The following is an 18,726-nucleotide window of genomic DNA, read 5'->3' on the forward strand; positions in this document are numbered from 1 at the left end:
GGGCTTGCTGTCTGCACACTGCAAAAATTGATCTTCAGACTCAAAACTTAATCAAAATAGTATATTTATTTTTCCAAAAGTGAGACAGTTCCAAGGTGCATAGCGCCCAAAATGCAATGGAGCAAGTTAGAATAAACCTTTCAGCTACAGTATCTTTAGTACATGTACATAAAACATGTTCTTTACTTGTTGGGAAACTACCAGCAGGTACACTCATTCATAGAATATTACAGGAGTTGCCAATAAGACTATGTGGGGAACATTCCCCTGGTAAAATGGGTATTTTGCTGTAGGCCTACATGGTGGGATAAGGGTAATGTTACCAACCAGTGGAGGCTGGTGAGAAGGGCTACAGGAGGATTGGCTCATTGTAATGGCTGAAATGGAATACATGGAACGGAGTAAAATGTGTGGTTTATATATGTTTGATGTGCTTGATACAGTACATTCCATTGATACCATTCCAGCCTTTACAATGAGTCCATCCTTCAATAGCTCCTCCCACCAGCCTTCTCTGTTACCACCGCCAACCTTTGAAGAGACTGCTCTTTTGCCTGTGGGTGGAAGAAAACTTCACTGGTGTTGATGTTGATTTAATTTGAATAGCCGGTGGACAAAAAAAAAAATTCTACCATATATTTTCATTGGCCATTTACCATGACTGGGTCATGCTAGTGATACTAATGATTCTTCACTATAACTATATACTCTGTTATTTCGATGCAGGTTAAATGTCAGGTTTTGTATCAATATTGGCAAGTGTTAGTTTGTTTATGATAGTTAAACAAACTAACAAACAAATTACGAACTCCTCTTTGAATCTGAGTATTTCACCAAAACTCAGTTGTCCTGAGTCAATACAGAACTGCCAGGACCTAGGATCAAGGGAGACACTCAAGTTTTTTAATCCTGTACCTCTCGACACATTCATGAAAATAGTCATGGCCTTCCAGCTACCTACTGGACCCTATTCCAACTAAACTACTGAAAGAGCTTGCTTGGCCCTCCTATGTTGAACACAATAAACGGCTCCCTATCTTCTGGATGTGTATCAAACTCACTAAAAGTGGAAGTAATAAAGCCTCGCCTGAAAAAGCCAAACCTTGACCCTGAAATTAAAAAACTATAGGCTTATATGGAATCCCCCTTCCCCTCTCAAACATTTTGGAAAAAGCTGTTGCGCATTAACTTACTGCCTTCCTGAGTATAATGTATACAAAACACTCCAGTCTGGTTTTTTACCCCATCATAGTGCTGAGACTGCACTCGTGAAGGTGGTAAATTGCCTTTTCAAGGCTCTCCATCTGTCCTCATACACCTAGACCTTAGTGGCGCTTTTGACACCATCGATTACCACATCCTATTGGAGAGATTGGGAACCCTAATTGGTCTACATGGACAAGTTCTTGCCTGGTTTAGATCTTATCTATCATAAAGATATCAGTTCACACGGTGGATGGTTTGTCCTCTGACAAATCAATTGTATGTTTCGGTGTTCCTCAAGGTTCCGTTTTAGGACCACTATATATTCTACCTCTTGGTGATGTCATTCAGAAACACAATGTCAACTTTCACTGCTATAATGACAACACACAGCTGTACATTTCGATGAAACATGTTGAAACCCCAGAATTACCTACCTTGGAAGCCTGAGTTTCAGACATAAGGAAGTAGATGGCGGCATTTATTTGTTACTTTCAAACTCAGATAAATCAGAGATGCTAGTTCTAGGTCCCAAGAAACAAAGATATCTGCTTATTGATCTGACAATTAACTTTACTTGGCTCATTGCGCTCTCCTTGTGGGGGGCATGGTGCCTGAAGCCTGGTTGATATATTTAGATCCCAATTAGCCAATGCCAATGGCAACAGACAGTCTTCCTGGGATATGACACATAATGAAAAAGAGATTACAGACTTTACAGTGCACACATTTAAAAACATGAACATGTAGTGTGTAGTGTGCATCTATCAGTTACACATGTCAGTACACACACACAACAAGTACGTCACATGAAGGGGTATTGCTTTATTTGTTTTTTGAAACAAAGTTTGCTGTTCACTTGTACTATATAAGATCAAGATAAGAATAAACTAGAGCCTGCAGGACTTGCTTTGTGGAGTGTGGTGTCAAAAAAGCAGAGGATCTCTTTATTAGGGACAGACCTTTCCCCATCTTTACAACCATTACATTTACAGTACCAGTCAAAAGTTTGGACACGTACTCATTCAAGGGTTTTTCTTTATTTTGTACTATTTTCTACATTGTAGAATAATAGTGAAGACATCAAAACTATGAAGTAACACATATGGAATCATGTAGTACCAAAAAAGTATTAATTCAAGGCACACTTAACCAGCATGGCTACCACAGCATTCTGCAGCGATATGCCATCCCATCTGGTTTGTGCATAGTAGAATTATCATACATTTTTCAATAGGACAATGACCCAACACACCTCCAGAATGTGTTAGGGCTAATTGACCAAGAAGCAGAAGCAGAGTGATGGTGCCGCATCAGATGAGCTAGCCACAATCACCCATCCTCAACCCGTTTGAGATGGTTTGGGATGAGTTGGACCGCAGAGTGAAGGAAAAGCAGCCAACAAGTGCTCAGCATATGTGGGAACTTCTTCAAGATTGTTGGAAAAGCATTCCAGGTGAAGCTGGTTGAGAGAATGCCAAGAGTGTGCAAAGCTATCATCAAGGCAAAGGGTGGCTACTTTGAAGAATCTAAAATATATTTAGATTTGTTTAACACTTTTTTGGTTACTACATGATTCCATATGTGTTAATTCATAATTTTGATGTCTTCACTATTATTATACAATGTAGAAAATAGTAAAAATAAATATACCCTTGAATGAGTAGGTGTGTCCAAACTTTTGACTGGTACTTTATAAGTTTTGACCATGACAGTGTATAATCTAAGTTAACACACCAAGTAATTTAGTCTCCTCAACTTGTTCAACAGCCACACCATTCATTACCAAATTCAGCTGAGGTCTAGAATTTAGGGAATGATTTGTACCAAATACAATGCTCTTCGTTTTAGAGATGTTCATGACCAGTTAATTACTGGCCACCCATTCCAAAACAGACAGTAATTCTTTAAGTGTTTCAGTGACTTCATTAGCTGTGGTAACTGATACATATATGGCTGAATCATCAGCATACAAGGACACAAATGCTTTGTCTAACGCCAGTGGCAGGTCATTGGTAAAACTAGAAAAAAGTAGAGGGCCTAGAGATCTGCCCTGCAGTACACTACACTTTACTGGTTTGAGATTAGAGAAGCTTCCATTCAAGAAAACATTCTGACTTGTGTTAGATAGATAGCTCTAAATCCATGATATCTCAGAGGTTCAAAAGCCATAACACATATGTTTTCTCAACAACAGGTTATGGTCAATAATATCAAAGGTTTCACTGAAATCTAACAGCACAGTTCCCACAATCGTAAATACTCTGCTTCTGGGTCTGTAGTATTGAGATTGGAATGTGTGATTGTGGGACACAGAGAGAGACTTGGCCAAACTCCTAATCCCGAAAATGTGAGAATTAAACAATATTTCTAGTTTTGAGAATATGGGAATGGTCAATGGACACTTAAGGGACAGTCATGACGAGTGTGTTTAATTTGGTGATCTCATGAAGGACAGGAAACACACATAACTGTATCTCTTAGTGTACATTTCCCAGCTGTCAGGTTTACATCTAAATATTGTGAAACCTATGTGATTAAACAAGAAACTATTTGTGAAAAGATGCAATGTGATGTTAACCTTCTAAATGAGAGTATAGATTAGTCAGTGGCCACACCCCTGTGAGCCCAGACATCACATTGGGCATCAGAGAACCGCCCCTTTTTCCACAGAGTATAAAACCCACTTCCTACAAAATATACATTAAGTCAGAGAATGCCGGGACAGAGTCGCCACGTTGGAATGAACATACAGCTGTAGTTTTGGCTACACTGCTGGAAATGGTTCAACTCTGAGACTATCGACCATTACAGAATAAGAGAAAATCTTAGACGTATAATTACTAATCTGCAGCTAGAAATGACGTAAATCTAGAACGGGAATACCGACAACCGCCGAATGGTACTCTGAAGTATCCATTCTTTTTTTTAAATGTTTTATTTCACCTTTATTTAACCAGGTAGGCTAGTTGAGAACAAGTTCTCATTTGCAACTGCGACCTGGCCAAGATAAAGCATAGCAGTGTGAACAGACAACACAGAGTTACACATGGAGTAAACAATTAACAAGTCAATAACACAGTAGGAAAAAAAAGGGGAGTCTATATACATTGTGTGCAAAAAGGCATGAGGAGGTAGGCGAATAATTACAATTTTGCAGATTAACACTGGGGTGATAAATGATCAGATGGTCATGTACAGGTAGAGATATTGGTGTGCAAAAGAGCAGAAAAGTAAATAAATAAAAACAGTATGGGGATGAGGTAGGTGAAAATGGGTGGGCTATTTACCAATAGACTATGTACAGCTGCAGCGATCGTTTAGCTGCTCAGATAGCAGATGTTTGAAGTTGGTGAGGGAGGTAAAAGTCTCCAACTTCAGCGATTTTTGCAATTCGTTCCAGTCACAGGCAGCAGAGTACTGGAACGAAAGGTGGCCAAATGAGGTGTTGGCTTTAGGGATGATCAGTGAGATACACCTGCTGGAGCGCGTGCTATGGATGGGTGTTGCCATCGTGACCAGTGAACTGAGATAAGGCGGAGCTTTACCTAGCATGGACTTGCAGATGACCTGGAACCAACTACAACCACAAAAGACATTGTGGCTTCTGGGAAAGTTAACCAGAGACTCTGATGAACTCTATAGGATGATTGAGTGCTTTCAACGGAGAGACAACAAAGACATACAAGCGTAAATATGTACATTGCAATTTCTTTCAGAATGAGCGGCTGTTCATGTGCAAAGTATTAGCATGTCCATGAGTACAATTATCCACTGTGTGTAGTGAATCCATTTGGTCTTTCCCGCTCTTTCTCAGTCCCCACCACTTTCCTTGCCATCATATTGGCAATGTCCACTAACGACTTTTTATTTGTATCATGTAGTAACCCAAATATCTGTTATGTAATTCTGTGTGATTATTTAGTTATCGATAAATAATGACAAATTAGATGGAAAGCTACTGAGGATGGTAGCTGACTCTATAGCCACTCCTATCTGTCATATATTTAATCTGAGCCTAGAGGAACGTCTTTGTCCTCAGACCTGGAGGGAAGCCAAAGTTATTCCGCTACCCAAGATTGGTAAAGCGGCCTTTACTGGTTCTAACAGCAGATCTGTCAGCTTGCTGCCAGCTCTTAGCAAATTGTTGGAAAAAATAAGTGTTTGACCAAATACAATGCTATTTATCTGTAAACAAATTAACAACTGACTTTCAGCATGCTTATAGAGAAGGACACTCAACATGTACTGCACTGACACAAATTACTGATGATTGGTTGAAATAAATTGACAATAAGAGTGGTAGTGTCTGGACTATCATTAAATGTGAAGACTGTATATTATTAAATCAATTCTCTAGGTTTAATTATTACGTGATTAAACTGATCATGTAAACATGAATTAACTAGGAAGTCGGGGCACCACAGAAAAATGTTTAGAGTTACAGAGTTATCATTTCCCGAATATAACTCTATAATTGGTCTTCCATTAATGATAATTAATTGTTACCTGTCTCATTCCAAACATTGTAAAATTCTTGGTTAACTGCACAAACCATAGTTTAAATCATGAATCAGCGATATACAAATTGGCTTAATTATTTATTTACTAACTAACAAGAATTTTTCCACCTCTCCCACACTAACTTTACAAAATTCAAACTTGCAATGCTTCTTCTTTCATTGTTAGTTTTTTATGCATGAGTACGATGGCTCACTGTTCTTTGTTGGAATTTCCTGCCTAAGTTTGCCCACTTTGCCAATGATGTCATCATTAAAATAATTGCCAACATCAAATGGTTTAATGATGAATAAGCCATCTGATTCGATGAAAGATGAAGTTGAATTTGTCTTTCTGTCCATAATTTCATTTAATGTACTCAAGTTTTCTTCCATAATTATTTATATCATTGATCTTGGCTTCAGTTTCTTCTTTTTGTTGAGTTCAGTCACATAATTTCTCAATTTGCAGTAAATCAGCCTGTCAGATTACTAGCCACTCCTTTTGCCCCATCTCTTTCAACCATAGAGTTTTTCAATTCCTCATCAATCCATGGAGCCTTAACAGTCAGTTTCTTAACAGGTGCATGTTTCTCAATAATTGGAAGAAGCAATTTCATAAATTCATCAAGTGCAGCGCCTGGATGCTCCTCATTAATCACATCAGACCAACAAATATTTTTAACATCATCCACATAAGAGTCATAGCAAAATCTTTTGTATAATCTCTTACACTGTATACACTATTAAGGCCCAGCTTTTGGAACTTTGGCTTTCCTGGATATAGCCACTATATTGTTAAATTTAAAAAATATTTAAAATTGTGATCCCTGCATCCAGTGGTTATGGATACAGTTTTAGAACAACGTTCTACAGTATTAGTAAAAATGTGATCAATACATGTGGATGATCTTCTTCATGTAGTGTTTGTAAACACCCTGCTAGGTTGATTAATAACCTGAACCAGATTACAGGCACTGGTTACATTGAGAAGTGTCCTCTTGAGCAGACAGCTTGATGAAAACCAGTCAAGATTCAGGTACACTATCAAGCATTTATTTAGATACTGACTGTTAGCACTTGGTGGCCTAGAGCAACACCCCAAAATAAAAGGCTTTAGATGTGCCAAGTGAACCTGCAACCACAACACTTCAATAACACTTGACATAAGATCTTCTCTCAGCATTACAGGGATATGGCTCTGAATATATACAGCAACACCTCCCCATAAGCATTTCTGTCTCTTCTATAAATGTTATATTGTTGTATTGCTACCAATGTATCATCAAATGAATTATCCAAGTCAGTCTCAGAAATGGCAAATATGTGAATGTTATCTGATGCAGCAAGTTATTGATCTCATTAACCTTATTTCTAAGACTACATATATTAATAAGGGCTATTTTCATACCTTTCCTGGGTGGCTTATCAGAGATAGACATAATATGGAAAAGAAAAATCAAAGCAAGTGAATTTTCTTTATTTTCAGCAGTCCATTAATCAGTTGGTGTGTTTGTGTGTGTGTGTGTGTGTGGGGGGGGGGGGGGGGGGGGGGGGTTGAAGCTACGTACCCATAGGCTTGGTTCTCTCAATGTAATGTCTATACTGAAAGGCATATCATGAAAATACATCCTCTCATCACATATGCCTACACCTCTAGATTTCAAAGTGCAAAAACATGCAGAGAGATGAGTGTCTTGTTACCAATAGATCAAGTTCTGTGGCAAATCATTGATGCTGAGAGAAGGATGTGCAATGATATAATGGGCAAGACAAGTCGACTACATTCTTTGGCATAAATAAAATAAATCATGAGCCAGGGGGAATTTTCCCCCACAAGTTACATGTTAGATTTAGACTCTCTGTATATAGGCATAAAGAGAGAATATACAGTGAGGGAAGTCAGTCAGGAATACTTGACCTTGAAATTTCAGAGTTGGTGAGTGAATGATTGAGATCCAGCTCACTGATTGACAGAGACAGGCTTCTAGGCCTACACCAACAGCTGAGTCTAAGAATGGAGAGAACATCCGTGGATGGGATGGATACAGTACAGAGATTATATATATATAAATAAATAAATAGAAGACAAATGGAGGAGACCTAGTAATTTAGAATTCTACTGACATTTACAGTAGAGGGTTAAAGAAAACAAAATGCACTGTCACAGAACAGTGGGCCAACCAGTTCAACTAGGACAATCTTGAGCGGCTCTTGCGCTCACATGAATCAAATATTGTTGCACAACTTCACACTACTTGCTGACTCACTCAATGCATTCTGTAACCCCTGAACTTTGTAAAGGTAATGTGATACCTGCAACGTGGGGGGAACAGACCAAAGGTGTGAACATATGTCCCACTCTGTTGGTGTTGATGAAAGGGTGGTGAGATGGGAGCTGAAGGCATGGGGGGCAGGGGAACTAACTTCAGCTCTAACAGTTTGACTTCACGGTCTACTGTATTGTGGATGAGCAAGTGTTTTAATGCTACATGAGTAAGAGGTGACCTCAACAATAACAGAACGAACCATGGCAAAATTAAGGAAGTAAATACAGAGTGGTAACTTAGTCAAAGTCCGGATTAAAAGATTTTTAAACTGCAGAAAATAGCAATATTTGTGGATACTGAAACTGTGTTGGTTACAGGTTAACTGGATTTTACAGTATACATTCAAATAAGTTAGTTTCTGAAACGTAGGACACCTGCCACTATATTCAAGACATCTACACAAGAGTTGAATGTCACAAACCTGCAAAGGATTGCATCTTTATTGAATTACCAAGCCTTTGGACTGATTCTATGGAAATTGATTTACATCAACTGCAGGTCTTGGTTTATAACATGCAGGAATGGTCACTAGCATAGTAAACAATACCGAAATAACCTACAGGATCATTGGATACACAAATAAACTATAGGGGGTTATTTTGTACCCAGTGGAAGAGATAGAGGCTTATTTCCTGTCTCAGTTGAGGCCAGATTGTAAATTGAGATGTTTCTCAATAACTTCCTGGTGGCCGTCGGACTCATGGGAAGTTCGAATGTCACCTGTTGTTGTCATGTCTGATCGTGTTTGGACCCACCCTGAGCATGTGGGTTTCCAAACACAGCATCTTCGCCAAAGGGACTAATTTTCTTCACATGTGAGAATTAAGATGGGCTCAAACAATAATACATAATTGCCTTATTGGTTTCAAGGCCTTTTCCTCAGGTACGGCCAGTCTGTTTGCATCCACATATTCTATGCCAATCAGCATCTAGAGCGGAATTAAAACCACATTCAAATCATCTTGCTATTTGTTCATAATTCAGAGCGTTCTTGCGCTCAGGCTGGGGATGGACCTGCATCTTTGTTGGCCTCCTCTTCTCAGTGTACAGATCCCTCTTTCTGCGACACCTCTGGGCTGTGGGTGGGGTTCCGGAAGCTCCTTGAGAACTCTACAGGGAGCTGCTACGAGTCCTTCCGTGCTGTAGATAGATGTCCAGCCCTACTACTACAAGAGGCAGCAAGCAGTTGTGTGTGGGAAAAGGCTATGAGGTCTCCGATGACATCTTCTTGCGGTGTCTCTGCTGCCTACTGTTGGCCAAGGAGGCCGTTCTCAGGCCCTACCCGATTCTGGATGGGCCTTTGGGGACCCCACTGCAGCTTCTTGTTGTTCTTGTTCTTGCCTCTCGGCGTTCCACACACAGATCCTAGGAGGGGCCCTGAGGTGTCTCAGCTAGAGGGCCCTATATCAGGACTGGTACCACCGTAGACCCAGGTGGCATTGACGTGGACTCTTAACCAAGAAAGGAGAGGGTTAGGCCTGAGTGAAAGAGGGGGAGAAATGGTTGGAGCCATACACACATCTCATAAAAAATGTGTAGGCATAATGATTTTTCCTTTGTCCTTTTCATGAAATAGTAGAGCTAATTAAACCATATTAACAAAATTAAGACCTTTTTAAACTGTCAGTTATCCACTTATTGTACTTAAGACATTTATGAACTTGTCTACAAGCAGTTTTATAAAGGAAAGGCTTCATAAAATTGGTTGGCTGTCTTTCAGACCCGAACATAGAGCACTGATTACATAAGGCTGTTTATTATTGAACATATGCATCTGACAGTGCAAGTGATGTAAGTAAGAAGTTCAATTGTGGTTCTGAAAACCAGACTAAATGAACGTGCGCTAAACTTTGCATAAGCACAAATGTTCAGTGTCACATAATTGGATAATACATACCAAACTTCAACGTCCTGTCCCACCCCCCCAAGTCAGCTTTAATAGAATTATTCCAAAAGCTCCAGGCACAAAAAAAGCTGAAATTAATTACAAGTCTAAAACAAAATGTATATCATGAGAATTAATAGGTATCTACTGCACTGTTGGAGATAGCGAAATGCGTGTGTTTCTATACCCACAATACCATCTGCTAAATATGTGTATGACCAATAGCAATTGAGTTACCTTTTTGCGTGTCACGACCAAATTCACATAGAAATGTGAGTTAGAGCCGTCACTCATTTAAAGCAAACCTAATGTGTAGATGCTTCACATTTAAGTTTACAACTTTTACTTCAAACACAATATTTTTGGTTATTGAAAATATATTTCACAGCGGTTTAGAGGGTAGTGATTCTCTACACTATACATAGTTTTCTGAATTTCAGTTTGACAAAACAAGCCATTAGAGTTTTAGCAACCAGGAAATGGCAGACCAATTGCTGTATAATGCAACTTTAAAAAAACAAGATTAAGCACATGTAAAAGGTGTGATACAAACTGTTGAAATACAAGCTTAAATTGAAGTTTAATCTGCGAAAAATAAAACTAGTTAGTTACAACTAAAATGTTCTTTCTTCCTGAAAATAAATACAAACAAATCATGTCTGGGAGATGACGACCATTGATTACTTCATTTAATCAAATACAAAAAAATGCAGTGTCTGAATCAAACAAATGCACTGCCAGAAAGACTTAGCTATAATTTAGAAGGAAAGTTTAGTGCAGACCGGAAAATAACATTTACTTCCATAAAATAAAAATACAAAATGGGAAGGATGTGAACAATATATACAAATGGCAAAGGCAGTAGTGAAGAAACATGCTGTGTGTCTACTGGTGAAAAAAAAAAAAAAGACATTTGCTGCACAACTTCACCCTTTTATAGAAGATTAATTTCATACTAAACTCAGAGGACAAGTTGAAAACAGATCAGGAAGTGGAAAAATGCGGGATTTCTGACGTGATGGTATCCAGTGGCTGCCAGTGACAGTCCATGAGAGAATCGTAGAGCTCCTCGCTCCTCTCCATGTATTCTGTGTTCAGTGCATCCACATCCAGCTGAGGGTTGGGGTCTGGCAGGGAGAAGAAAAAAAAAAAGAAAAAAAAAAAGATTTTTAGTCCATTAAAATAACATCAAATTGATGAGAAATAGTGTAGACCTTGTTAATGGTTGTAAGTGACTTTTGTAGCTAGAAACGGCAGATGTTTTATGGAATATCTATATTCCATAAAGGCCCATTATCAGCAACCATCACTCCTGTGTCCAATGGCACATTGTGTTAGCTAATCCTAGTTTATGATTTAAAAAAAGGCTAATTGATCATTAGACAACCCTTTTACCATTATGTTAGCACAGCTGAAGACTGTTGTTCTGATTAAAGAAGCAATAAAACTGTCCATCTTTAGACTAGTTGAGTATCTAGAGCATCAGCATTTGTGGGTTCGATTACAGGCTCAAAATGGGCAGAAACAAAGAATTTCAATTCTGAAACTCGCAAGTATATTCTTGTTCTGAGAAATTAAAGCTATTCCATGAGAAATTGCCAAGAAACAGTGCAAACTGGCCCTAACCAGAACAGAAAGAGTGGGAGGCCCCGGTGCACAACTGAGCAAGAGGACAAGTACATTAGAGGGTCTAGTTTTTGAAAGACACCTCACAAGTCCTCAACTGGCAGCTTCATTAAATAGTACCCGCAAAACACCAGTCTCAACGTCAAGGAAGAGGCGACTCCGGGACAGGTTAACCGGTTATGGCTGCAATCCCGATGTCGGGATCGATATGACAACTACCAGTGAAAATAGAGGGAGCCAAATTCAAACCACAGAAATCTCATAATTACAATTCTTAAAACATACATGTGTCTATCATTTTAAAACTATTCTCGTTGTTAATCCCACCAAAGTGTCCGATTTCAAATAGGCTTTTCAGCGAAAGCACTACAAACGATTATGTTAAGTCATAAGACATAAAGTGCTTTTCTTTCAAAAACATTTCTAAGTGACCCAAACTTTCGAACGGTAGTGTGTGAGATATATGGTGGTAAGTGCACTTGATTCTTCAGTCCTAGCGCCGGGAAGGCAAAGTGATCTCATTTTTAATCATTTCATGTGACTGAAAATGGAACGCCGCCTATCCGGCAGGCCAGGAGGACAAATCAAGTACACCTATAGGCCTACCGCAGGCCAATCAGATCTCCATGTCTGCAGTTTCCACGAGCCATAGACTAAAAATAAACCTTGAACGCACAGAAAAGTTGATACCGTGAGAAAAAAAACTTAAAACCATGACTAGCGAGAGACTCAATGAATATAGCAAAGAGCTGCTGTTTTTATGGATGGTTATGGTTAAGTTACTCAGCAAAGTGAACAGTGTTATAAGCCATAAAATGCACGTTCTCCCAACTTCCTCTCGCGCTACAACCACTATGAATAAGTAAAGCAAAGTGTTCCGATAAGCTTGGGTTATTATTAGTGCCTTGTATTTTTCAATGTCGAGGAATATTTCACTTTCTCCAGTCATAGGAGTAACATGAATTGGTGCATAAGGCAGAAATAATGCAGTGTGACTTGAGTGTAGCATTCAGCTGGAAGACTGTGCCCCCTTTTCTCAGTGGAGGGAGAGCCAGTGAGTCAGGTAAGAGGCAGCCTCACTGCTGTCCGTCCCTCCCCTCGCTGACCAATTACCATTACCAGTGTGTTGATATACCTAACATTTGTTTTATATAATTTCAAAATGGTCTGAGAAGAACATTGGCAGGGCAATTCTAGCATAGCCGATATGGAGTGATAATGTATTGCGCCTACTGTACAAACCTCATTGCTACAGAACTTTTAAAGTGTAAGTCTTAAAATAAAATAAAATCTGAGCGGTGGATCTCGGCTTGCATTTTTACTCAGAAAAGGTTGGTGACCAATGTTTTACAGGGTCAATGTAACAGTCAGGCAATGGTAACAATACATTTAACTTTTTCACACTGGAGTTCCAAATATCTCTTATGGTCAACCCCACGTGAGTTGTTTTATGCAAGTAATGTCAGAATGCACTCACTGTTCCAAAATGTGATTATTACGCAACAGGACAGTTAACGTGTTCCCTGCTAATTAGTTTCAACTTGTCAATTTCAAATTATTTTCTAACGGTTTGAATTGGTGTGTACTACCTCATTAATTGACATAGAAGTAAGTAGTCCATTTTAGCGATGTGGACAATTTATGTTTGAGGCTTTACTGAGCCAGATAAACTTCTCTTCGAGGAGAGCCCACCGCACTTCACTCATGTTAGCGCAGATAAAGTATGCATATATTTGTGCAGTCCTGCAAGAATTGGAACACTTGCTTGCGCTCGCTTTGCATTCCTTGTTGTTTTTCTTAGACATAATAACCTTGGACATGTGTGCATTCCTATCAAAGTAATTTCCTTATTTTCTGTATATCGTGTTGTCGTTTCTACTGTTGGCGCATACAGTATGTATGGAGCATAATGTATTTACAGTTTTATTCACGTTTTCAATTACTGGTGACAAATAATATATTCTGATTATTGCGTATATTGTAATGGACAACTATGATGTGTGTAAAATACTTTGAAGGTTGTACTGATTATAATGAGCTAAGCTATTTGCCAGCTATGTGTTGTGCCATGTTTGTATACATTATATAACGCATTCTGGGTGTCACGTAATCGGTCAGACCAAAGATGGTATAATGACTTGAAGGAATGGTTCACTCATCTTTCAGGTAAACTTCCGTTAGTGAATGAAGGGAATGATCGTAGATGACACACCCCCTTCAACATGCATACTATAAATAGACCAAACTCATCTTGTCTCATCTTTGGCTGATGCGGAAAAAAAAACAAGCATGGCGGCACGCACAAACTAGCCATCGTCGAATTACTTTCGATTTCTATAAAGTGTTTTACTCTATTATTTTGATCAATGGTGAGCTCACCTGTGATGTGATTAATTATAAGTAGTAATTGCTATTAACTAATTCATTTTGTAGTTTGTCAGCCACGAGTTATAAAAATGTGACTGGTTGTGTTATTTCAATCTTTCCTCAGAAAGCGCTAGGACAAATGTAGCCCACATTTTTCCGGTTTGGATGATTGTGTTACACTATAGCTACTTCTGTGAATGTCTGAACATTGAATCCAAAAATAAACTGCTCACATTCTGAACATAACTTTGTACAGACTGTGTTTCTGAAAAAAAATGGCCAGCTCATCATTCGAAACTGGACGTTCTAAATAAGCGTTCTAATCACAGTCTGATCATACGCTACAGGGACCACTGTAGAGCGATCACACCTGTGTGTTGGAACGTGTGAAAAGGTTAAAAGAAACAAATAACTTATCTGCAGCACATTGCATTTTCCTTTAGTACATATAATAGGATTGTGAGGACTTACCTTCTGCTGCCTCTTCTTCAGGCTCATCTGTGGACTCCTGTGTTTGCTAATGGGAAGAACAAGACAACTGAAATTAATCATTGTGAACCGTTGAAGATGACTGTTAGCAATAATTTTTTGACATATCATTACATTAAGGGATAAGGTACGGGGGGAATTATGAGGGGAAGATCCCAGGAGCTTGTCAGGAAGCCTTACCTCAGAGGAAGTCTGCATGTCTGTGGGCATGGGGGGCATGCCAATGGGAGGTGGGGGTCCCATCATCCCATGGGGGCCTGGAGCAGGGTACCCTCCATAGGGACCATAGCCACCATAGTTATAGCTGTTGTACTGGTCATAGCCCCAATGAGGGTAGTAGTTCTGGTTGGGTTGTTGATAGTACGGCTGTTGGTAATTGTTGTGGTAGGAGTTGTGGTTCTGGTTGTTATAGCTGTTCATTTTATGGCTAAAAAGCAAGGAAACATGGGGGGGAAATGATGTTAGGTTCAGTGGATGTCAAGTTAGGAGGACAATCATGCATATGAGATCAACTTTCAACAAAGAGTGACCGGCATGACACTAATCAAATAATTTCCACAGTAATAGAACCATACCTCTTGTTCACAGCTATGCTGATCCTGATTGGTTTCGTCCCCAGGCCTGTGGCGTTCTGACACTCATCGATGGCTTTCTTCTGTTCGTTCTCGTCCCCAAACTTGATGAAACCATAACCTCTGCGAGATAAAGCACAACACTAAAACCCTGAGCACACATTCTCTCCGGGCTCACCTTATCATGCTTATCAAACACGTAATTAATTAGAAAACAAAATGGTATGGTAGAACTGAAACTTGTTGTTTTACTTTTAATATGAAGTAGCATCACTTCAATTGTGAGTTGCTCTTGCTTACCCTATATGGGGAAAACAATAGTTTTAGCATAAATGTCAGAAACAAACCTTTTCTAGTATTTTGGGGAAAATATACCAGCGGTGAAGATACGCAAGACACAGATATGTCTCCACACAATCCAATTAAACAAATACATTGTTAAAAATGCCATGCGATTTTACAAGGAATTTAAATGTAATGAAATGTCAGATTAATCCATCTGAAGCAGAAATTACATTCAAATTTTGTTCAAATCAGGTGGTGCATTACCAGCATCACCAAATAACATGACTATGTCTGTTCAGCGCTCATACCTGGAGTTACCATACTGATCAGAGACCACTTTCCCTCCTTTGCAGGAAGGGTACTTCTTCAGGAAGAACTGATGGAGCTGGTAGTCATCCACCTCTGAAGACAGATCTCCGACAAAGACTGAAAATTCCAGGCTGAGCAGAGCCATGAGAGGGACAGAGAGCAAGAGAGATAACCAAGGCGTACTAAGTTACCAACATCAATGCATCTAGCGGTTTCTTTTGTTACAATCACTTTTTCTGTAGGTGGAAAATATCACAGAGCAGTGTACATAATAAACACTACTGCAGGTTCCAACAACAGAAGAATGCCTCAAAATGAGGAAGAAAGTTCAACAGGCTTACCCAGCTTCTGGCCGTTTCCCGTAAGTTGCATAGTTTAACTTAAACTTTCTGGGCTATACAGGAAGAAAGAACAAGCAATCAAGAACCTTCAAAGACAAATGCGTGTAGTAAGGACATATTGCTAGAAAATAAAGAGTATATTAGAAAATGACATTTTATTTGGTTTACATACCTCCACCACCCAGTACAGGCTTTATCCCATTCGTCAGTTAGTTCCTAACAGAGTTTATTCACCAGCTTCAAACAAAGTAAATTTACAAACAGCCTCAACCACCACCATCAGGAAGAAAACGGAGCTCAGTAACTTGGCTGTCATGTAAATTTGAGATATTATGTTCCATCAACCTCAAATTAAGGTGGGGGGCCAATGATAGTGAAGCTCCGCTATCCACAACACATTTTGCAAAAAGCATCAAACTAAAACGAGAGGGTGGTTGTCCACTAATACATAATCAGTAAGTTGTTTAAATGAACTATGAATATTAGAAATGTCAAGCATATAATGAGTGCTCACCGGGTTTGATCCAGGAACAAGCTTCCCATTCAGTCTGTGAACGCATCGGTCAACGCTGGCTTCGTCTGCCATTTCCACAAAGCAATAGCCTGCCGATCCTCTGTAGCACAAGAGATTGTATTAGTGACAATATGATACACCCACATTTTAGAAACAGGACAGAAAAAAACCCAATGTAGGGTAATAATATCCCACAAATACTGTATTTTGGAATTTCAGTATGAACTCAGTAAAGTTTTAGGTTTGACTTTGTAGCTGATGGGGTCCAATTAGATTGTATTTTGATCAGTGACAGATGCACATTTGGGCATGTATTGGCTTGATCTATGTACAATGCCACAGTGTGTATTACAAACTGGTCAGTGGGCTACTTTCAAAGGAGGAAACAAATGCTACACACTAGCCCATTCATATATGCTAACTACCATTAGCGCCTACTGATTAAGGCATCTTCCCGGGGGACTTTCATTACACTTGCTCTAAATGTTAAAGAGTAGGAAACATGAGTTTTTAATAACCAAAGTAACAGTGTGGTCTGGTTATATTCATTAACCTATTTGAGGATATCTTCGGAACTACCCACATCAAACTTTTTTTAGACATCATATGGAGGATCTACTCTGTGCTAGTAGATGTGCTACTGAGTTCGTATGCTAGCTAGCTCAAGCTGGCAAATGTTACTCACAACTCATGCTCTTCACAGGCTTGTTATCTAGTGGGAACCTGATCGCATTGCAGGCTCTGGTGCCTTCTTGTTGTGAAAATCATGCCTGCTTGCTCTAACTGCGTAACAATGGTACCTCGTCTATTCTCCTTTTTGTTTTGTCAACTTTTAGGCTGAAAACCCTATGGAGAGAAGGGTTTGAGAGCTAGCTAAACATGATATCACTCACTACATTAAACACATCTGTGATTAACATACCCCGTTACTCTGTGGGTAATGATCTTAACACCATACGCCGTCTCGCCCATAGTGCTGAAGGCCTGTTTGATGAAATTCTCATCCATGTATGGGTCCAGCTATAAAGAAAATAAAAAAGATTGAGTAGCTGTCTGTAAGATATACACTTAAGCAATAAGAGGGGGGGGGGGGGGGGGGGGGTATATTGGCATTTGGCCAATATACCACCATGCGCAAAGCAGAATGCATGGACAGTGCTTAGCAGTGGTATATTGGCTATATAGCACAAACCTCTGAGGTCACTTATTGCTATTATAAAATTGGTTAGCAACATAATTAGAGTTGTAAAATTAGACGTTGTCATACCCATTGCAATTATAAAACAGGTGGTTCAAGCCCTGAATGCTGATTGGCTGAAAGCCATGGTATATTTAAGCAATATGGCCTGAGGAGGAGTGGTATATGGCCAATATGCCACAGGCACCTCATGGGTTTGTGATAGATGGCCAATATATCATGGCTAAGGGCTATGCCCAGGCACTCCAGAGCTGCGTTGTGACTAAGAACAGCCCTTAGCCGTGATAACGTTATATTGGCCAAATACCACACCTCAGGTCTAATTGCTTAAAATATCCCAGTAACGTTAACGTTACTTTAGAAAAGTAAACACTGCGAATACACCATTGACTGTATTTCTTATCCTGTTTTTAAAATAACACCATACACATTACCGTTATGTCTCCCAAAAAGTTGTGCGGTATCTAACGTTAGCTAACTAACGTTAGTAAATTACGTTGCTAAATTAGCTAGCTAAAACAATTGTCTGTGCTAAAACGTTTGTTACCAGTCACGTTACTGCAAAATTATTCAGAGCGAACATACATCACCCATCCAAAGGCTTGTCATTCTGTTGAACATCTTGGTGGTTTATTGTCGGAGGGTCTCCAATAAATGCGAATATGTAAGTTATGTAGCTTCGTCAACGAAAGGCTGGCTAATAACTACCGTTAGCTAACTCCTCCTCACGAAACTGGCGTTGTTTCAAATGGCTGCGTCGTGAAATTATGCGAGGTTTTCTTCTTCTACTTCTATCATATATCATGACATACCAACTTTAAAAGTGCATGCCGCCACCTACTGTACTGGAGTGTGGGGTCAATCACAGTTTACAACATTTCTAAATCCTACCTAACTCAATACTTCTGAGAAAATAAAAAAGAGCCCTGCTAACTTCTAATAGATGCTCTCCCATCCCCACCGGCTCTGACACTCGCAGAATGTTGCAGGGCTTGCAAACTATTACAGACTACAAAGGGAAGCACAGCCAAGAGCTGCCCAGTGACACGAGCCTACCAAACAAGCTAAATAACTTCTATGCTCTCATCGAAGCAAGTAACACTTAAAC

The 18,726-nt window shown here is 39.4% G+C and overlaps 1 protein-coding gene across 8 annotated transcripts; it reads right to left on the reverse strand.

The window, feature by feature from the left end:
- Positions 1–9,772: 9,772 nt before the first annotated feature.
- Positions 9,773–18,413, reverse strand: LOC109874976 (tRNA selenocysteine 1-associated protein 1-like). 8 transcript variants are annotated; one of them, XR_004206379.1, is made up of 11 exons: positions 18,204–18,373; positions 17,343–17,440; positions 16,421–16,520; positions 16,079–16,143; positions 15,907–15,959; positions 15,565–15,696; positions 15,224–15,272; positions 14,975–15,094; positions 14,580–14,826; positions 14,382–14,427; positions 9,773–11,044 (listed from the first exon to the last, which is right to left on the reverse strand). XR_004206379.1 is itself a non-coding variant. In XM_020467068.2 (9 exons), the coding sequence occupies exons 1-9, from the start codon at positions 18,237–18,239 to the stop codon at positions 10,902–10,904; spliced, it is 975 nt and encodes a 324-aa protein (XP_020322657.1). In that variant the 5' UTR covers positions 18,240–18,413; the 3' UTR covers positions 9,773–10,901. The 8 variants fall into 8 exon arrangements, 1 of the variants encoding a protein (XP_020322657.1); XR_004206381.1 differs by having other exon boundaries at positions 16,079–16,122; positions 18,204–18,370; XR_004206377.1 differs by having other exon boundaries at positions 16,079–16,520; positions 18,204–18,374.
- Between the last annotated feature and the right edge of the window lie 313 nt (positions 18,414–18,726).

This window comes from Oncorhynchus kisutch, linkage group LG30 (assembly GCF_002021735.2).
Source record: "Oncorhynchus kisutch isolate 150728-3 linkage group LG30, Okis_V2, whole genome shotgun sequence".
Classification (NCBI taxonomy): Eukaryota; Metazoa; Chordata; class Actinopteri; order Salmoniformes; family Salmonidae; genus Oncorhynchus; species Oncorhynchus kisutch.